The following is a 22,273-nucleotide window of genomic DNA, read 5'->3' on the forward strand; positions in this document are numbered from 1 at the left end:
GAACACGTGTCTCGATGCCCGCTCCCGATCGTGACCGCGAAGAGGAAGAATGGTTGATCCAAAACCATCGTCTTATCCGAACCATTTGAAAGCTAGATCCGATACCCGACCTAAATCTCGACCCGAAACGTTGGTCACTAAGCTTATCGGATACAACAGATCCAGATGCGATCCGACAATCTAAAATAAGATTCTCATTTGCCAACCCTACCTCACCATAAATAAGAAGGCTACAAGGAAGGGTTGATGGAGGTCGTCTTCCAACTGCACTGCATGCTTTGAATGAGGATTACACAGATGAGTGAAACACCATCTCCAGGTTACTGCACAGTTGGATTCACAAGCCTGGGGTGATCGACCATGCACATGGAAGCATTAAGACAAGCCAGATGTTTCCAGTGACTTCATATCTAGTTAGATGATATGAATGAGGCATTTGTTGATGAAAGCAAAGCAAGATATGGTCCATTTGCAACCCTGTATCTCTTCACCTGCAAATGCATGTGAAGTGAAAGAAGTCCTCAGGCACTTCTTCTGGTGTGAGAAGCCACTGGATGAATAGGGCATGAGGACTCACAGTCTTGATCAGGAAACAAAGCCTTCTGGTGTGCAGGCATCAACTTTTCTTTATCAGGGAGGCAAAAGCTTCAAAGTTAACAGCCCTCTCGAGACAGAGAAGGCATTAGCTTGGAATTAGATGTGCAGGATGAGCATTAACCTGACAACTTCTGAAGCATGTGGTGGCAGTCTCTGTCAGCAGCAATGGATGGATGAATGCATGCATGCAGCTGAGGTAGTTAAAAGGGCACTGTTGCAGTACAAAACAAATTCATAGTAAATGATGAGCAGAATGTGATGCTGCAAGGAGTTAGAACACACACAGCATTGCAAGGGTTTTGTCGAAGACATGCATGGAATCACTTCACCATGTCGAGGAATGGTGATCACTGGACCAGCAACACACCTTGTTGGATTACTATCACAAGCACAAGGTTTTCTTTATGTATGTTCTTAGGCGACTGAGGTAGAGAAAGAGTCCTACATGGAATCAATCCTTCAACCCTTATCATTCCAGTTTTCATAAAATGTGTCAGTGAGAGGGACAGCACAGGGGTGAAGAATTTGCTCACAGTATGACTTCTGCTGCAGCTGGCCCTCTCTCTCTCTCTCTCTCTCTCTCTCTCTCTCTCTCTCTCTCTCTACTGCAGTCAGGGAAAGAGACGGAGACGTGCGGTTTGACGAGGCCCACCTCCGGCATTCTCTGGACCAAATTTGTTGGCTTTTATGCATAACTTTAGAAAGAGGAAGATGGTAGAAGAAAAGAGTATTTCTGATATATAATGTTTTGGATTGATCTAAAAATATTTGTTTATATTAGTTGAAAGATAAATTATAATTTTTTTAAAAATATCTATCATATCTTAATAAATTTTCTCATGCTCACATATTTATTTTAATCTAAATTTTTATTTTTTTTATAGTATTAGATATTTGAATTAATATTATCACATCTCCTTAATTCAAAATAGTTATAATTTGAAGTTGTCTTTAAAAAAAATAAAAAATTTCTTTCATCAAGACTTTTGTAAAAATATCGATAAATTGATTTTCGATGCTACAAGAGTCTATTTGAATTTCTCATTTATTAATAAGTTTAAGAATAAAATGATGCCGAACTTCGATGTGTTTGGTGCGCTTGTGGAAGATAACATTTTTCATCATTGTAAGAATAGATTTATTGTCACAATAGATTTTAATTGGTCCATCTTGTTTTTCTTGGAGATCTATTAGAATTCTTTAAAATCAGATTTGACAAGTTGTACTTGTAACTATAACATACTCCGCCGCCTCAGAGCTTAAGAGAGCAATACATTCTTACTTTTTTTTTATCTATGAAATCACACCTAAGTTAAGCATAAATCCTAAAGAATTTTTTTTTATCATCTGCGCAAACAATCCAATCACTATTAGTATAATAATATAACTTAAAATCTTTTACATGGATGCCATAATTAAGAGTTTCCTTAATATATCTAAGAACTTTTTAGCTAGCTTTAGGAACTTATGCCATTTTGGCCTGTTTTTGGGCTGTTCTTGTGTGCCGTGCCGATCGCCATGAGCGGAGCAAAACGACAGCCATCTCAGCACCCTGGAACCCCCCGGGTGGCACATCACATATGCAGTGGAAGAACAAGAAAACAAAATCCCCGATTCCCAAAGAGATGTTTATTGTCGTACGAAGATTGGTGCGCAAAACCCGTGAAACTGAAAAACTGCATATAGAATAGATTGTGTTACCTAGAGAGATCGTATATCCCTGATTCTAAATGAATTTTTGCTTCGTTCATCACAATCAATATTTTCTTTCTTTTTTTCCCTAAATCCTTATTAGAACCCAAATTAACAAAGATAACATAGACTACAACTCCTTGTCAATTTTGGCTTTTCTCTCCTTGGACTTGTAAATAAGGTCTTTCGTTTCTCTTAATCTTTTCATATTCTTCCAAGAGTCATCTCCTTATTCTCTTCCTTTTCTTACGAGTCATTAGTTGCACCTTCCTTGTTATCCTTGGTCTCTTCGAATAATATTGACTTTTCTATTCTTGTAGCTTCTTAATTATAAGCTTATTATTATTGGAATTTAGGGTCTCATCATTTTTCTATACAAGTATTTCATCAATTACAGTTTCCTAATTACCACAACTTGTGTCATGACATTTTATCTTATACCCATTATGTGAGATAGTTTGCATAGGCCTACAAAAATTCAGATGATCATAGCTTTTATGCCATAATATCGATTTACCGGTAATAATAGAAGAAATTCAAAAATAATAAGGGAAACACATTATTTTTTGTCATCCTTACTGTTACTATCATTTTTTTTTATCATAAATCAAATATTTTTTATCTAAAAAATAGCATAATATCCTTTTCTCATTAGTTGCCATATACTAATGATATTTTATTTTAAAATAAGAATAAATATTACATCATTAATTTTTTTTTTTACTAGATTTGGTGTTTACAATAATTGTTTCCATTTCCTTCCACTTAAACCTTATTGTCATTTTCTATTTGTACTATAGATATGATTGAATCAAGCATTTGAAATAAAATTTTGTCCATTGTCATATGATTACTGTATCCATTATCCAAAAACCAAACAAATCTATATTCAAAGAAAATATTTTCTTCATCCTTTTTTTACTAATATTTTCTTCATGATAATCTGTTCAGTTTTTATTTCGACAACCTTTTTCAAGATGGTCGTATTTTTTACAATGAGAGCTAAGAGGATTATTTGGATTTTTATTTTTGTACCAATAATTTTTTTAATATATCCAACTTTTTTACAATAAAAACATTGATGGATTTCCTTGTTACCTTCATTAGAGTTCCTCTAGCCTTCATTTGATTGGCTTCGTCCCGTACTTCAAACACCAAATTGTCCATGGCCTCTACCATTTTGATCTCTCCCTTAAAATCTAATTTTCAAAATTTTATTTTGATCATTTTTTCTGATTTATCTTTATTTAAAGACTATATTCTAAAGTTTCATTTAAAGATCTATTTATTTTTTATTCATGAACTAAAAACGAGCCCATAAATCATCAAAAAATAATATTATTATATCTTCAACTTTTTCTATACTAGTAGATATCATATCAAATTTTAGAGATAAATTTCGTAAAACTTTTTCAATTATAGTTTGATCTTTAGGTTTTCACCATAAGATCTCATTTGATTTACAATAAAATATGCTTTTAAGAAAAAATCAATGATAGATTCAGAATCTTTCATCGTAAGAGTTTCAAATTTACGTCAAAAATTTTGAAGCTTATCTTGTTTGTGTCTTCGAACATACTTTTGAATATTTTTCAAACTTCTATTGATGTTGATCCCGCCATGATTTCGGAAAATAAGAACTCATCTATTATTTGTTGTAGCATGTAGAGGGCTCTTGTATCTTTCTGCATATTCTTATTCATTTGATCCTTTTAATCTTTAATAATATTATGATCCTGTAGATCATACTCAACAAAATTATTTTCTATCAAATTTCATAATCCATGTGAAATAAATAGAATTTTCATTTTAACAATCTTAAATTGATAATTTTCATTGGAGATAGGAAAAAGTTGATTAGGATAACTTGATCCAATGCTTGCCATCTTCCTTTTTCTTTTTTTGGATCTATTGTTCTTCTCTTTTTTCTTAATCGACATACTCATGTTGGTTTTTTTCGAACTAGTTACTACACTTGTTTACGTTTCTACAAAACTTCAAGAAGAAAGGAAAAAAGAATAGTAGACGAAACTAGATGTACTTCCAATTTATAATACTTTGGATTAATCGAAAGATGCTTACTTATATTAGCCAAAAGACATAATATAAATTTTTTTGAAAAAAATCCACCATATCCCAATAAATCTTGTAATCCTCATCTATTTATCTTAATCTATTTTTTATACTTTATTTCATATAATCCTAACTATTTCAATTAACCTTATCAAATATTTGGCTTAGGTGTAGCTTTTCTTCCTACACATTTTGATGATGAGTCCAACTATGTTCACTGATTATGTCTGGAGTCTAATTTTATAAATTCTTTTATAATTTTCTTCGAGAAATATACTATCCATATACGATAGTAAAACATTATAATCTCTCTCACTTAAGTGTCTTAGGTCATCTACATTATTATCATTGTATATCTAATGCATAGGTGTGATACCGAAAAAAATACTCATAAGATGACACTGAGAAGTAACTCGTATACGCATGACAACAAATATTTGCGACCACTGTTTAGTCCTTAACCTTTGGAGCTTTGCTTGCTCGTGTTGGATTTGGTAATGAGGTAAGAGGAGAAGTGTTACCAGGTGGTCCACAGCCACATGACAAAGAACAAAGTATTCATGAAGAAGGTGGAATGGAAGAGACAAACCAGTTTGCTGCATCTTTTAATATGGCCTCCATTGACATACGAGATTAATGACACGAAGTTTTTTCCCACCCTTGTAGAGAATGTTCGAATCAAGCTGGAAAAGGTTTATATAGCACTCTTAGTATCTAACACCAGAACACACACAAACACACACAAAAGGTAAACTTGTTGATGGAAACAAATCATATAATGTGTTCTCCACATGGCATCATGATTAGCAAATGTCCTGTTGTCATCTCACAATGAGACCATTAGAGTGCCTGCAACCTTATTTGGATTTCGATCCTGAAATCTTGGAGAATAGGAAAAAGTAGGATGTGATCTTGTCTTTGTACAATGGACCCAACCCTTCCTAAATTATTGATATCGTGAATATGATACAAACCTTCATAAACACCCTTCAGAACCTTTTAGGGTATGTGATTATATAGAAATGATGAATTCGTACAACGCAAGTATTTTTCTTCGGTCGATATCAAAATTACCCAATTTGAGCTATGAGTAAAGATGATTTTATTTATTTATTTTGAGGAAGAACAATACAATGACTAAAATAATAATCTAATTCATTGATCTGTGCATTATTGTGAAGATTAACCACCTTGAATAATTAAAACCACAACTACATGAGTATTAAAATCATAATCAAATCATAATCTAATTCATTGAATCATTAAAACCACAATGTGGGGAGCTCAAGCAAGATGGAGGAAGATTGTTGGTTAGAGATCACAACTACATGAGGTGAGATTAGTATGTAATATTCACATGCGATGATATAATTCCATATGGACAAGCGAAAAAAAAAGAAGTAAAATTGTTGTATTCTATTTCCCATGAACAATCCCACAAGATGGTGAATAGGTCAAGAATATTCAAAATTGAACTTCAATGTCACACATGAATAGGATATATATATTTATTAGTCCTTTTGTGTTAAGTTCTTTACTACTAACTTTACATATAATTCTTACAATCAATTTAGGATTGAAAATTAGAGTTCATTCTTTTATAAACATCTCATGTAATATTATATATAAGCCTAATGCACGACGTTAAGTAACTCACTAACCATTCCTAATTTTTTTCTAGAGAGGATGAGAAAAAAGATAAGAATTCATGATTCATACGATAACTCAATTATCTTATAATTGATCTCATATGTAGAATTTAATTTTCTTCGTGGATATAAAAAATATTAAATCACATTAATCTTACATCAATTTTTTAAGTATACTTTTTTATTGTTGATATATGGGATTCTCTTTTGGTTTTAAGCCTTTTTCTCCCTTCCCAACACTAATAATATACTGGGAAACATGGATTATTTGACAGAGTCTGTTCAAAACAACATCACACATAAGGAGTCACATAAAATGATAAAAACTATGCAGTAAATGAAGTTGATAATTAAAGATTGCAATTGCTAGCTTTTGGTCTTATTCCAGTCATAACAACAAAGACCCAAAGCAGACCACAAGGTACAGTACAAACGATGGGAGTAAGACAAGAAAAAATGTGCACCACAAGGTACCATGTCCTTTAGGTTATCTCAAGTTTGCATCCATCTTATGGACTCATTCCACAGCCTCCTTGGCACAAATTAATTGCCTTAGAACAGTGGTGCACATATTTTTGGATACATAAGTGAATGTCTACCTAATAACTTTGGGAGAGGGGAGGAAGGAGACAGCCAAGTTATAAAGACTTCTTTTAATCTAAGTTGACTTTAGGGCTAGGCAAGTCTTCAAGAACCCTAAGGCAGGCATACACATAAAGTAGATGCCTGATATCTACCTTTCAATGCGATAGCTGGCCACGTAGAATGCTTCGAAGTAGCTGCTGCGTACAATATGTTTGGTGGTCATGGCCGCTCTCTGAGCGCTGTACGAAGGTTGCATAGAAGACAGAGACATGAGTTTCAAATGAGTGGTTGGATATAATGAGCAGATCAAGAGAGAGAAGGAGATGGATGGATGGTGGGATGGAGAGAAGATGAAGTAGCTGAGGTCAGGTGGTAACACATTGCAAGTGAACAAAACAACAGCAGCAACAACGGGGACAGTGGGAGCATTTACTCTCCCCGGTTCTTTTTTTTCCTCGATTTCCTCTCACCATCTCTGCACCGACAGGGTTCATCATAGCTCGGTGTCCTCATGCGGCACTTGAGTTGGAGATAGAGAGAGAAAGAAGTACAGAAATGGCGGAAAGCACACTATGTGTAGGGCTGGCAGTGGGGAGTGGGTTGGTGTGGTGAGACAGGACAAATTGCTGAATTCTCGTATAACGAGTAACTCATGATGCTAAAGCTCATTCAATTGGACTGACGACCACCCCCACCACTTCGACCACCGGCGTCATACCATTAAAGAGTTAGCTATAGCTACTCGCTGATCTCTGATATATCTCTGCCCTTTCCTGCTAACTCTAAGGGGGAGAGAGAGAGAGAGAGAGAGGCCTATGGACTTTGGCATTAACCACTTCTGTAGCTACTCGAGCGAAGGACGCGAGTCCTCGATCTATCATAGCTCAATAACAACACCAAAACAACGTCATTAATGGTCCCCCAAGGGAGGGAATGTTGAGCTGCAGGCAGTAGCTCCCCATGGGAGGGAGGCTGGCTGTGTGATTTACGCATGCATGCGTGCACACATTGGTAAATATGAATTGCTCGTCCCTGTCACCCAGCGAGGTTATGAAAGGTAAACATAGGGCTACGACAAGGTTAGGTTTGGCATCTCCATGGCAGGCGGGGGATGCAAGAGGTAAAGGTGAAGAAGACATATTGAGGAGCAGATGTGTGTGGGCTTGGTGAAGTGCAGGCTTTAGTGTAAATGGAGAAAGGGGGGAGGGGATCACAGTGAAAAAAGTTGCAGCACAAGTTAGGAAAGCGGGGAGGAGGGAATGGTTGGATTCCATGTGGGCGCTTTGCTCGGTTTTGGACCTCCCTCTGGGGTGGTGAGAGGTTCTTGGTCGGACGTAACTCCAACCTGCCTTGGTCTACGCGATGGAGAATGTGAAGCAATTGATATTGTTTAGATTTAAACCGGCTCGAAAGAGGGAAGAGAGGTTTTCGAAAAGGACAGAGGTGGTAAAGAAGAGAGAGAGAGAGAGCGCGCGGAGGATCTGTGTCTTCTGCCGCTGTCTGCTCTTTTGTTACTGAGTGAGAAGAGGGGGGTGGCGTGAGGTCAAATCACAAAAAGCGTGAGGCTTTTGTTTTTGTTTCTCTTTCTCTCTCTCTGTCTCTCTCTCTCTCTCTCTCTCTCTACTCCTCGCAAGGCCAGCAGTTTGGCTGTTGCATAGGACTCAAAAAGACAAAAATGTCACCCTAAGGAGGCGGAGACGGAGGCGGAGGGCGGAGGCCCCGTCCACAGTACCAGACTTATATTACCACCGCACTGCAGCTATCTGAGCTATTGCCCGGGAGGCACAAGAGGAGATCCGGGAACTGGGAAACCCAGGCTTCCCATCTCTCTTTCTTGCTGTTCTTTTTCTTCTCCTTCTCCTCCTCCTCGTTACTGCGAAAACTACAGCTGAGTGTGCTGGGAAAGCCAAGAGGTCCATGCAAACGTCCCTTTCTCGCTCCTCTCCCCCACCTCTGCCGCCCCTGCCCTCTCTCTCCTCTCTCCCCCTCATTGGAAATGACGACCACTAACATTCTTTCTCTCTCTCTCTCTCTCTCTCTCTTCTAAGTTACAATAGGAGGCATCTCAGTTACACTGAGAGGGAACACATGGGGGAGTCATTTTCACCGTCCACTGCGGTGCTCCAACCGATGACATTACACCAAGAAAGCACCCTACGCCTTCGGTGAGCGCTTGAGGAAAACGACGTCGGCCAGATAGTCCATATCGATCCAACTCATGCACCTTTCCCTGTCTCCATTGGCCTCCCCACTGTAACATGTCGACGCCAGCTTCTACAGGGCGCGTGCCTGTTCCGCTGCGGACCATGTCTCGCTCTCCTCCCACCCTCGCTCGACCACGGGCACAAGTCCCGCTAAGAGCTTCTGCTGCTGCCTCGTATCATCCCCTCAGGGAGGCGAACTCCATAACACCGGTCCAGCTCGTGTTTCGCCTCTCATCCTCGTTTCCAATGGCCGGACCGAGTCGTCGACGGCATACGAAAAGAACTCAATGATCCCTGACACAACTCAAGCCACGACTTGTTGCATCCCAAGCATTTCCTCGAATTCTTCATTTCATTCTATTTTAATTTATTCTATATTCTTTTCAATTACATTCAGAAAGTTTTAGTTATGTCAGATCACCAGCCTTATTAGAGAGTTATCCTTGACGACATTTGTGTTACCCTACGATACAAGACACGATCAATCCTCCATTAATCGCGATGACCAATTGAAAGTAATTTTCTTATTCATCCACTAAATTTAATTTTATCATATATATATATATATATAATTCCAATATCTAAAATTTTGATTATTTTGTCTCCATCAGCTATTGAAAAACAAGTGTTAATTGAACTCTAAGTTGCATTAATGTCCTATAAAACTAATTATGATATTAAAAATATTTTATATTTTTAATACTGCGATTGTAATTTTTATTGGATAATCCTACATGTGTGCAAAATTAATTTTGTTATCTAGAAATTGTGTAGAAGGCAGTCTCACTAAAATACTGCAATTTTGAAAATCCGATAATTAACCTCGAATGATTGATAGACTTATTATTGATCAACCTAATTCATAGTGATTCAAGAGAATTAGTTGATTTATCAATAAAATAAATTTGATTTAGCATCGTCTTTCCCACATTGCGAGTGAGCGTAGCGCGACATGAGATCTTCGTTAAGCCAGAGCGAGTATGATAGTTATTCAGATTTTTTTTATTTATCTTTTAATTTGTTATCATTATTTTCTTTTTTCTATTCCTCAAAATCATATCGATTACTCATCTTACATAGCTTGTAAATAAATGATAAGATACATCTTATTGATATTTGAAAATTAATTAATATCCTCTTACATGATAAGAGAATTATTTACCTCTATGAAATGATTGACTCATTCAAATTCACATGAATTATCCAAATTCATGTTATTAATGTGAAGTAGGCTATCCAACTCCTTGTCTCATGGTATATACACTTACAACCCTCTTTCTACATAGACAAAATGTTGATGCTCTTAGGAATCCACACTTGACTATCCACAGCAACGTGAAGCAAGGGAACATCATGAGCTCCATTAGATGAGAAACATAAAAGTCACCTAAAAGAGAAGCATACAAATAATTCACAAAGGATCAATATGCTCTACATCAAGGAAGGTAAAACAAGGTAGTGTGGCTCACCCCATGATTTAGATGAAGCTTAATGAAAAATGTAGTTTAACTAATAGATAAAAAAAATTTTGGTTTAAAGAAGATATGAGCTAAAATTTGTCGACGCGATGAAGTCGTCGCAATGTTTTAGCAATAGAAATGCACTTTATAGAGTTTTTTATTATTATTAAAATATCAATCCAGATGCTTTCTCCATTTCCAGTTTCTAAGATGGTTGAATTAGCTGATACATCATAAAAATTAAAGTTGGAGAATTTTAGAAAATTTGATTTCTTTGAACAAATATTCTGATGTAGACTTCCATCAGTAAAGCCAAAAAAAGACCAAATTAAATGCTGACAGTTTATCAGTTCATCCTGGTGTAGGAGGCATCAATTTAAGTGATACAGGAAATTGCTAGCATGCATTTTTCATGCATCAGCAAGAACACACTGAATAGTGTTCAGAAAGACTATTTCATATCACTGATTCAGTCAGACTCTTGTTTTATTAAACAATGTCTGTAGGGGGAAGAAGGATCAAATTAGAAGAAAATTACATGTCTTTATTTGTGGGGGGTAGCTGTACTGTGTGTGTGTATGTGAGAGAGAGAGAGAGAGAGAGAGAGAGAGAGGGTGAGTTTGTTCCTTGGGCCTATATCTTACTCTCTGTCTCACGCAGTCTGAGCCATCTCATCTCCAACACTTCTTTGTTCTTTGTTTGTTTGATCTCTCTCTGTCACACACACACACACACTCTCTCTCTCTCTCTTTTCTCCTTTCCTCTCTTTCTTTCCACCATCTTTCCATTCATTCCTCCGCTCGCTTGCTTTCTTTCCTTCTCTCTCTCTCTCCCCCTCTGTCTCTCTCTCTTTTGCTTCTCGCCACCAACTATTTTTCAAATCAGAAACTACAGATCCGAGGAGAAGTGGAATCAGCAGTCAATCAAGGCATCAAATCAAGGCATCAAATCAAATCATCACGTCCACCAGGGGAGACGACGACGCAAGTCGTTAGTTCGAAAGGAGAAGTTGGTGTTGAGGGGGCGATCTCCTCCGGTTGGCCATCCATCAAATCACAGCTGCAGCAGCATGTCATCCTCCTCAGCCGCCTTTTCCTTGGACCACCTCTCCCCACCCCCCTCCGAGCACCTCTGCTACGTCCACTGCAACTTTTGCGACACCGACCTCGCGGTATATCCTCCGAATTCCTCCCTCGTTATTCCCTCAGCCACCACCACCATCACCACTGCTGTTGCTGCTGCTGCTGCTGTTCATTCCCCTGTTCGGGGATCCGCTTCTCTTTTGGGGCTTCCCTCTTGCTCATCCTACTACTTACCAGCTTTGGTTTTGCTCTCCTCTTCCTTTCTTCTCACTGTTATCTCCCTCCTGTTTCCTTGTTCTTGGCAGGTGAGTGTTCCCTACACCAGTCTCTTCAAGACGGTCACCGTGAGGTGTGGTCACTGCACCAACCTTCTCTCGGTCAACATGAGGGCTCTTCTTCTCCCTGCCGCCAACCAGCTCCTCCACCTTAGCCATCCCTGCTTCACCCCACCTCACCACAACCTTTTGGTATATATATATAGCCTACTTTTGTGTGAACTGTGGTCTTGTTTTCTCGTCTTCAGTTCTTCCTCTTCTTGTCCCTTCTGTAGATTTCTCTCTCACTCTCTTTTGCTGTGTGGTTGCTGTATCGGTCAGGATGAGTTACAGTGCCCACATCCGAGCTTACTGCTGGATCCATCTCTACTGTGCAATGGCAACAATAGCAACGGCAGCCTCATCAACAGTCCCACCACCGTCAACCACAGCAATAGCATCAACAGCAGCTGCAACGCTACGGCGCCCGTGAAAGGTGTCGAAGAAGAGCTTCCACGGACCCCAGTCGTCAACAGACGTGAGTCCTCCTTCCCTTTCCCCGTCCTTGTCATCCCTTCCCTAGCAATGTCAATTTCGCGTAGTATTACCACATCATATATGTGTGTATATATACATTAATACCTGCACTAACGTCTTCTCTTTGAGAGCATAGCATTCTCCTGCACATTCAACATCATCATCATCATCTTCTTCTTCTTCTTCTTCTTCTTCCTCCGACCTGCAAAAGGAATAATTGCGGGGGTGGGGGTGGGGGTGGGGCATGACACTATGCAAACGAGTAGCAAGAAGAAAATAACAAGAACGTGCCTGCAGATGCTTACATCTCAACATTGGATGTTGTCTTCTGGGCTGTGGTCTACCGCCATCTGCTGCATTAACTGCACGGCGGTACCCCGCCTTCAAGAACTTTGCTGTAGCAACAGTAGCCCATCTTCCCATCTCTTCTGCTTTGTCCCCTTGGATAATCCGCAGCCCACACACGCCACATTATTATCTCGTCCGTTTTACCGGATTGTTCTCTGCTGTTCATCGAATGCTGAAATGACTCCAAATTATGATCACCGCGCTTGTCCTTTTAGTACTGTTATCATGATCTTGATGATGGTGCCGTGTGCAGCTCCAGAGAAGCGGCAGAGAGTCCCGTCCGCGTACAACCGGTTCATCAAGTAAGTGAGGAGTAAACGTGCATAGAAGAGCTCGAGGCTCTCTCACTCATTTCCTGTTCATGGCTTAACGATGGGGGTGGGGTTTGGTGTTGGTGTTGGTGTTGATGTTGCTAGTGGTCAAACGCAGGGACGAAATCCAACGCATTAAGGCTGGGAATCCCGACATCACGCACAGGGAAGCCTTCAGCGCCGCTGCAAAGAACGTAAGCCTTTCTCGGTCTCCCCTTCGCGTCCATCCATCCATCTCTCTCACTGCTACTGATATACCATCTAACTTGTAGGTTTCGACTAAACACTTGTCTTTCCTCTTTTAGTGGGCCCACTTTCCGCACATCCATTTCGGTCTGATGCCCGATCAGGGTCTGAAGAAGGCCAGCGTTCGCCAGCCGGTAAAGAAGCGAAAGCCAAAAAGAAACATGATGCCTTGCCCTCTCCTCACCCTTAAACCCTAAAGTTTCTTCTAAGCTTAGCCTCTGCTCACAGCTTTTCCTGCCTGACCACGTCTTCTCCTTTGCTTTTATGGGTATTAACTGAGAATCTTACACCCCTCGGTTTCTTTTGCAGGAGGGAGATGATGTTCTTCCCAAGGAGGGCTTCTACGCCACTGCGGCCGCAAACATGGGGGTCGCTCCTTTCTAAGCCGCACTGCCACTGTTGTTAGGGTTTACTCTCCTTTGTTAACAAACCTTATAACTTAGGGTTTTCTCTCTTCTTTTTCGTCCCTTTTTTTCTCTCTCTTTCTCTCTCTCTTGCTTTCTCTTTTCTTCTACTTGGTCTTCACGTCGAGTTAATGGTGCAAACGCCTCTGCCTTTGTCTACAAACGTGTGTATCTCATGGACAGTTCGACTGTTTGGGAAGTGCTATGTCTCTACTGTTCCCGTGTGCTTTCTCATCTTGTCTCCGACCTTTTCTCTCTCTCTCTCTCTCTCTTGGCAGTGTTCTCCGTCAGGTATGCAAGTTAAGAATAACCTTTCGGCTTTAAGACCCTCCTTCCTTTTGCGTGGTGATTGCTTGCTTTTGACTCGCGGTACATAGCATGTTTCTTCATGTCCAAGAACTCAATATACTGTGTTTGCATTTGATGCTCATCACTGGTTCCTCGTTGTTATTCTAATTCAAACTCGTATAAGACAAAGGTAAACGCAACATAAGAGAGAAGAAAGGGAAAAAGAAACTTTGCATTAAGGATCTGTTTTACTATGATAGCAATCCATTTTCTTGGTTTCTCTTCTCTTTGGAATTAGGGCTTCTACGTCGTACTTGTGCCCATCCCCTATGGGACAGCAAGTGATAGGTCAGAATCACTACAGTTCGTCTCCAATCCTGAATTCTGTTCGACTCCAAGGATCAGTCAACCAATGAAGCACCCAATTAACAGTAGAATATGCAACATTTCTAATTTCTTGTGGATCTGAAATATGTATGGAGCTATTGTTGTAACTTGCACTTCAAATTCTCTATATCTCCTCATTAGCATTATAAATAAACGAACACATTTGGTATATGGATTTTGTCCGCTATAACTTGCTATTGTTGTTTGTTCCCATGGAAAATTGCTTCAGTTACTAAGATCTTGCAGATGTCAAGAACAACAGGCACAAGAATGTTCACACAAGTATAGAATCTCATTGGAAGAAGAATAAGTTCAACTAAACATGTACTGTGTGACCGTAGAGTATGTCATGTTACAAGTTTGCACCAAATTTTCTACATCAGTCTGTTTCCTACAGCTTGTTGCTGATGCTGTCGTTCCAAATTATACCATCAGAATAAGATTTCTCGAGGCAATTATATGCGTAGTAGCAGTTCAGACTTGCAACTCAGTAGTCTCCCATTCATTTAATTAGCATTACTCGATCATAGATATCCAAAAAAGATACAAGACAGAATGCAGAAAATTCAGCCTGAGATATGTATGCCCGTTTTGCCTCCTCGTTGTTGTTGCAGTAGTTCCCACCGTGTAACCAATGATGCTAACAGATGTGACTTCAAGGATGGACAAGCAAAGACAAATTGGAAGCCATAGAACCGGCTAGAGTTGCACCAGTATCACCATCTTGATCCCTGGAAACGAAACCAGTCTTCCGGTAGCACTTGTGGCTGACAAGGAGCACCCCATCTTGTTCAATACCCGCCGGAGACATCTCCTCTCGTCAGTAGCTCTTACATGATCAAGGATTTGCTGGATTCGCATCCCCCTCGTGATAGAAAACGACAACTGGTGACATATATATGTATGTTTAGAGAGAGAGAGAGAGAGAGAGACCAGTCGGCCCACACATTTTCAATGATTAAAAGCAATGCCTGAGTTCTGAAGGATACCGATGTGCTGGGGGCTTTTATGAAGTGACTGTTGAGTAAGCGGGAGGCATGGCTGAACATGGCCCACGTTCAGCCATCGGTATCCTTCAGAACTCGGTATATATATATTCAAAGAGAGATTATAAATTATGATAATTATATAATTTTTTAAGTAATAATAAATATAAAATGTTTATCTAAATCATTTGATAGAAGATCACAATGAGATCATGATCCTCGTTATTTGATGGAATCATGATAATATATTATCATAATTTTTATAATTTAGAATCATAATAATATATTATCAAAATACTAAGAGGATCATAATAATCTTAGCATTATTTATTTTTCTCAATAATATTTTTCCCAATATGTTCTCCACTAGATGGTGTTTTCCTCAAAAACATCAATTTTGGATCGAAATAGAAGGAATTATTAGTGAGACAAAAGTTTAGTAACATCTACAAGTTGATGAGACATAAGAGATATGTAGCTTATCATTTTAAACTTTGTTATGAACAAAGTGAAAATAGATAGTTACGTGTTTCATTAGAAAGTGAAATATATGATTAGTATATAAATATATTGTTTCGATATTATCATAATATATAAATAGAGGATTAAATAATGTAATAAATAGTTCATATAACAATGATTGAATCTAACAAAGTTTAGTAGTTGTAAAAATAATTGATCGATATTTAGCCTTTGTAGAAGATCTTGTAATAGAGCGTTATTCCTTAGAACTTGAAGAGATTGGATTATTACCAAGAAATATGACATGAGCACCGGTAGAAGATATAGTAATATTTGAGTAATATTTAAAATGGGTCAATTTTTAAAATCGATCAATAACAACCACAATTGAGACATGACCACGGGCTATTTTGGAAAGTCAAAAAATAAAATTTAAACTCACATTCAAGGTAAATACAAAATAGGTAATAAAATATATAGACCAGTATTATGTTTACGAGTTTTTGACAATTTAATAAGTGCGACACTATAACACCACTTGAATAATATCTTAAGGCCAGTAAAATATATTCTCAACTAATGCAATGGTCTTGTCTTGACCTAGGTGACCTGCTAATCCACATAAATGTATTTTCCAAACAAAGAAGTCTTAAAAGGAGTATTAGGAAACACATAATTTAGTAGATAAAAAAAAGTAACCATCCCAGAAGTCATATTATTGACTGGTTTCATCCAGCACTTTTCAATATATGTGATTAAAGTCTGAACATTATGTATATTCTTTTAATCGCTCGAATCCTATGATCTTATTACTCACGGTAGATAGGATTATAGAAATTCTACTAAAGATATCAACAACTTTGTTTTGAAATTGGGAAGGTCTAAGTTAAAAAATTAGGAAGCAATATTTAATTATTATTTTGTTGATCGCTCGGCCATCCAAACACATCTTCTATGACTCATCTTGTTTAGGGATTAATAAGACAAGGACAACGCAAGAATTGAGGCTATGTCGTACAAAACCTTCAACTAAAATTTTTTCAATTTGTTTGTTTTACTCAACTCTCTCCCTATGATTCATTCTATAATGTGGGAGATTAGGAAGCTCCGATCATAGGAGAAGATCGATGGCATATTGGATTTCCCATAAGGGTGATAGCTTATAACATCAAAAAACTTATCAAATAAGGACTTAACCTTAAGAGTTAGATTTACTGCCAGAGCTAGGAATTTCTATACGGTCACATAGAATTTATTGTTTGGGCTCTCCATTTCAAAATATTTAGGATATAGTAAGTGAGTCCCTTGGTGGTTAAGGCTTGTGGAGGAGACTTGAGAGTTCTTGATTTATCATGTTCTAACTATTTTACTGGTTGCAAAATGATATTTTTACATTTGTATAGAAAGATATAATTGTTTTCTCTTCCATAATTGGTAACATCAAGGTTATACAACCAAGGTTGACTTAAAAGAATGCGGGGAACGTCCATTGATAAGACATCATAGTAAATCTCATCTTACTAATTGCCTAGTTTTATCGGTGCTAAGCATCTCTCAATCATCGATAGAGTAGTTTTGTCGATCTAGACTACTTTGAATGGGTTAAATGTGACTCTACCTTAAGGTTTAGTCAATCTCTTGATAGCATATTTTAATACTATGTTCATAGTGTTACCCTCAATAATAACTAATTTGTAAGTTTTTTTCTTTCTTCGGATAAAAATATAGAAGATACTTATCCTCTTCTATTCATTGGAATCACTAGTAGTAGAGAGAATAATGCGAACAATATTAACTTATGCATCATCAATTTCTAGCTCATTTTTGTTACTTGAGTAAGCTTCGAGTTTGACTACTTGGTCTACTTTCTCAATTTAATCCTCTAGTTTTTGTTTTAAGGTAAAAGTACATTGAGGAAAATGAGAGATACTGTGACCTCTACTATGACAATAATGAAATTGGATTGAAGATGAATTAGTTTAAGAATCTGTAGTTAGACAAGTTGGATGATTTATAGTTGGGCCAAAATTATTGCTAGTAGTAGAGATTTTTGACTTAACAATGCCACTAGTTGGGATAGATTGGGTAATAGTTCTATTGTTAAGAGACTAAAAATATACTTAATAAATTGAATAAAGTTTGATACACTTCTCAATCTCAAGGACTCGTAAGAAAGCTTTCTTCATTGTGTCGAGGAAATTAAGGGAGACTTTCAGTTGGATGTCAAATCTCAATCCGTTAATAAATCTTTGGACAATGATGATTTGATCCTCTTCTATTTCACACCTAAGTAAAAGTTCCTCAAATTGAACTAATTATTATGCCACACTAGGTTTAATAATTATTTAATCAATTGGCTTAGAGAGTAAATTGATAAATATTTTTAAAATTTTTTTTGTTTCATGACTTCCCATTAAGTGATGAGAGGCTCTCGACGATATTCGAGATTATGTTAGATATGTTATTAATATTTCCTAATGGACCCTACCAGTTTTATTTTTACAAATCGTATATATTCAATATCAATCATTTCATATCACCATTTTTGTCCTATCTAACCAGTAAACATATTTGTCAAACTTACCATCAAAATCCAACCCATTTACTTTGACTCTTCTAACCATTTTTTCTAAATTGTCAACAAATCGAACTCCTTGGCTCGTTGCTTAGGTTTATGGATTTATAATAGATTCTAAGAATTCATCATTAAGGTGAAAGGCTTATCATCAAGAATTATTATGGCATAATTGTGAACAAATATCTTGTAGGTGGACCTAGGATTTGTTCGAACTGCGGCTTAGGAAGTAGATAAAATTTCTTGATTTGAAGCTATGAATCGTAAATAATAGACATATTGTCTAATCGACTCATCAACCTTTTCACTTATAAATCATTTTTTTAAATGTCAGAGAACTCCTAGGACTTAGGTCATTTGGTTACATAATTGGTTCAACATTGTGTCATGATTTGTTGGCTTAGTCCTAAGGGTGTCTACCTCACTCTCTTGGTTTAGAGGTTCATCAGGATTTGTTTGATTTTCACCTTACCGAGTCATAATTATAATACTATCAATAGATTACGTTATGACAATGAGGTTATTAATTGTTACAATGCACAAGGTAGAAATATAATGTTTCATATAGTTCTTTTTTTTACAGTTTTATTTTATTTTTTAATAACTTTTAGTTGTACTAAAATGTTTCAAATTTTAGTGGTACTATGTAGCTAAATAAAAGAGAGAGGATGATAAATAGAAAAAAAAAAAAACAGGGGGAGAAGTGATGAAAACTTGATATAATGAAATATATAAAATTTTTAAAAAATTGATGAAGATAAAGATTCCCAACAATAATTGATGAAGATAAAGATTTTGATTTTTAAGAGTCTCGGTATAATTGATGAAGATAATGATTACCAACAATAATATGTTAAAAAATTAATATATTTTTAAAATTTCAAAATATAACTTACATAATACCTAAATAATAAATAAGTGTGCTTAATATAAGAGTACACATGATAAGCTCCTAGAAAGATCAAAAGATTTTTTTTTATTTTTTAGCTTAACTTTTAAAATTTTTAGATCAACTAATTGATGATTTTTTTATTTTTTTATCTAGAATAAATTTTGTGAAACTTTTTGTAAAGCTGAAGATGATTGATTTTTCATTACACAAAGGACATGTAATTATTATATCTACCCTGTTTCCCTGTTTAAGAGCAGTATTGCAAATGCATTGCTTGTGGAAAAAGAAACTCATCAGACAAATTATTCAGATAAAGCTGTAAAGATACCTCCCAATGGTCAAAAAAATCTGAAAGATTTTACAGAATTATTACATGTAAATGATAAGCTGCTTCCATAGTTAATTCTCTCATTATGATAATACTTTCATCAAAATCTGTAGTTAATTATCCCCAGAGTTCATTCATCATCAAAGATAAATTTATAACTTCAAGCACAAAGTCAAAACTAAGCACCTCATATTTTTCAGCACTACCCTACCTGCTTCAAGACTGGAATCTTACCAAGAACATACTCTACAAGCAAAGAACACACCTGCTCCACCAATATGCTGGCAGCAACTTAGAGAATATGAAAGGTTATCATGGCTCCAATGATGACACAAGCCACATTGCATCACCTGCTCTAAATGATAGACAACACAAAGCTCATCAGAAAGGTCAACCAGCATCACAGACAGTCGAAGCAAAGCTAAAGGCCATTACAATTTGCCACTTGACCAAATCACCAGGATTAATCCTTTCTAATTTCATAGAATTCAGCAGGTCTATGCAAAAGACAATTTCTTGGCAAACCTCATTAAGAGAGTTCACAACAATAAATAGCAGAAGCATAAATCTGTGATACACTAATTTTGCTAAATCAAGAGTTCTAAGATCTAGCAATGCACACATCTTTGGATGCAAATATGATTGTGAAGTATCAGAGCAAGAGCTTAGCCCATGGATATACCACCAGCATGCACAAATTTTAGGAACAAAGAAATGGGGATTTTGACAATCACTTATACTTTGATCAAGCATAATCTACAATGATCATGAATAGACTTTTGAGCCAAGGTATAAAAAGGTTTTCGACAATGCTTTGTGTATGAACTCATGAAATTTACAGATAATAATACCTCCAGTCCTTCAAAACTGAAATCATGCTTTCTTTCAAGCTGATGCAAATAACAGCTTATGGATGTCAATCTAGCTGTGCTTGGGAGAGAGAATTGGTGCACACATCATCTATCTGCAAACATAGTTACCAGTATGGATCCATTTTGGCTTCAACAAGAATAGATGAATTGACAAAGATGAAGCATTGAGATTCCGATGAAACGACACAAGCGATGTGATCAATTATGTAATATAACTAATCACAGAATAGGGAATCGACATATTACTGCCCGAACAAATATCGAAATGTATTTTCTATTGAACTATGTCGACCTTCATTTTATTGATACACACTTGTTAATGCCCTTTACACTATCTCCTATACCGAAAGGGCGCCTCTAAGTATCTCCATTTACACAAATGAATGCAGAATTATGATGCCTGCTTCGAACCATCTACGTAGACCTTAGACTGGATGACTGTCTTGCCGACATGAAACCCTGGAACGACAGTAAACCCGACCTTTGGCCGTGAAGCCCTCCCGTGGTCGATGCGCATCTTGTCAACCTTGCGAACGATGTTCTCCATGAAAACCATCGAGAATTGAGTCCCCCGGGCTACCTGAAAGATTTCCACCACAGGGTCGTATGCCCAGGCCAACTTGTGAAGCATCCACACTGAGCTGGCCATGCTCACAAATGGCTCATACAGAGGACTAGTTTGTCTCAGCGAACCTAATGATGACTCTGCCGTAGCTAAATTCCTCAGAAGAGAGGACTCGATGCCGGGATGGATGAGTTTCGCATACTTCTTCTGGCAGAAGTTTGCGAAATCACAGCTTGGGAAGTCCCGCATTAGCTCGATCGGATCGAGAGCGGAATGCTCGACGAATTGTTGCAGAGAATCATTCCTCCGAATGGTTACATCAATGTCATCCAACTCGACGCGACTCCCATCGTCGCACGAGTCATACGAATCGAACCCTTCAAAAATGCCCAAGCAGATGTAGGAGAGGATGGCGTACCGGCAGTGCCCGGGCTTGGCGTAATTCACGTCTGGGAAGATGCAATTCGCCGCCGCACCCAGATCCCACCCGGCCATCTTCATCAGATCGACCAAGATCCGGGCGAAGCGATGCGTCAGCCGGCAGGTGTCCCTGAGCACCGAGTCGAAGACGCCGACCGTGAGCAGCGCCTCAACCTTCTCCTCGGGAGGCATGCACGCGCGCTCGAGCCGGTCAGCGAGCCGCGCGCCGACCGCGTCGAGGTCAGCGAGCGCCTTCTCGAGGGCAGCTGCCTCGGCATCCTTGCGATCGATGTCGGACTGGAGACGGTCAACGACGGTCTCGAAGCCGCGCAGCAGGCTCTGATTCTCCTGCACCTGCGCCTCCAAGTGGGAGGAGAGGGGAAAGGGGGGATTGTCGCCGGGGCAGAGGTAGGAGCGCCTGAGGACGGAGAGGCGGCGGAGGTGGGAAACAGCGGCACGGTCGGCGGAGCGGAGGGCGTCAGGGAGGAAAGGCGAGTGGGCGGTCTGAAGGTGGAGGTAGGCGGCCTGGAAGGAGGAGACGGCGGCGAGGGCGGCGGCAGCGAGGGTCTGGGGGTCGGTCCGGGGAGCCGGGTCGGGCTTGAGGACCACCACGCGCTGGCCAGTGATGACCACCTCCCGGCCAGGGTCGGTAGCGAGATCGACAGCCTCCGCCTCCTCTTCCTCCTCCTCCTCCTCGGCGAAGAACTCGATGGTCTTGGTCTTGAAGGCTAATGCGAACTTCTGAAGCATCTCTCTTCCTTTGCGAGACGAGCCGCTCTACTCCTCCCAACTCTGCTGCGGGTAATATATGTCGGGATTTGTTTGGGGAGGGGCTGTTGGTGGGTGAGCCAAGACGGGGGGCGGAAGTGGATCTCAGGAAGCCTCTTAACGAAAAGAGGGAGAAGGTTTCCGTTGTCTGCTGAGCTGTGAGTGGGCATGGGCCCACTCTTCCGTTATCTCTCCGTTAACGCTGGCCTTTGGTCACATGGAAACGCCCCCAAAAAAGTAGAGCCTAAACGATGATTACTTCATCCTATGCATAGCCTAATCAACCAA

At 38.6% G+C, this 22,273-nt stretch overlaps 2 protein-coding genes across 2 annotated transcripts; one reads left to right on the plus strand and one right to left on the minus strand.

Moving 5' to 3' along the window:
* The first annotated feature begins 10,965 nt into the window (after window positions 1-10,965).
* LOC135652380 (axial regulator YABBY 1-like) lies at window positions 10,966-13,536 on the plus strand. The gene is made up of 7 exons (XM_065173249.1): window positions 10,966-11,431; window positions 11,648-11,809; window positions 11,939-12,134; window positions 12,735-12,783; window positions 12,911-12,986; window positions 13,098-13,172; window positions 13,348-13,536. The coding sequence occupies exons 1-7, from the start codon at window positions 11,330-11,332 to the stop codon at window positions 13,420-13,422; spliced, it is 735 nt and encodes a 244-aa protein (XP_065029321.1). The 5' UTR covers window positions 10,966-11,329; the 3' UTR covers window positions 13,423-13,536.
* Window positions 13,537-20,402: 6,866 nt separating this feature from the next.
* LOC103970336 (protein GRAVITROPIC IN THE LIGHT 1) lies at window positions 20,403-22,080 on the minus strand. Its single transcript, XM_009384072.3, has one exon. It carries the CDS (start codon window positions 21,965-21,967, stop codon window positions 20,624-20,626), a length of 1,344 nt encoding a protein of 447 aa, XP_009382347.2. The 5' UTR covers window positions 21,968-22,080; the 3' UTR covers window positions 20,403-20,623.
* Window positions 22,081-22,273: the final 193 nt, after the last annotated feature.

The sequence above is a fragment of the Musa acuminata genome, chromosome BXJ3-11 (genome assembly GCF_036884655.1).
Source record: "Musa acuminata AAA Group cultivar baxijiao chromosome BXJ3-11, Cavendish_Baxijiao_AAA, whole genome shotgun sequence".
Lineage (NCBI taxonomy): Eukaryota > Viridiplantae > Streptophyta > Magnoliopsida > Zingiberales > Musaceae > Musa > Musa acuminata.

What these genes read in the sequence shown, in the direction of transcription:
- LOC135652380 (XM_065173249.1), top strand. Translation starts at nt 11,330, where the DNA reads ATGTCATCCTCCTCAGCCGCCTTTTCCTTGGACCACCTCTCCCCACCC. An exon ending in CACCTCACCACAACCTTTTG is followed by an intron (nt 11,810 to 11,938) that starts GTATATATATAT and finishes TGTATCGGTCAG; the next exon opens with GATGAGTTACAGTGCCCACA. An exon ending in GACCCCAGTCGTCAACAGAC is followed by an intron (nt 12,135 to 12,734) that starts GTGAGTCCTCCT and finishes TGCCGTGTGCAG; the next exon opens with CTCCAGAGAAGCGGCAGAGA.
- LOC103970336 (XM_009384072.3), bottom strand. Translation starts at nt 21,967, where the DNA reads ATGCTTCAGAAGTTCGCATTAGCCTTCAAGACCAAGACCATCGAGTTC.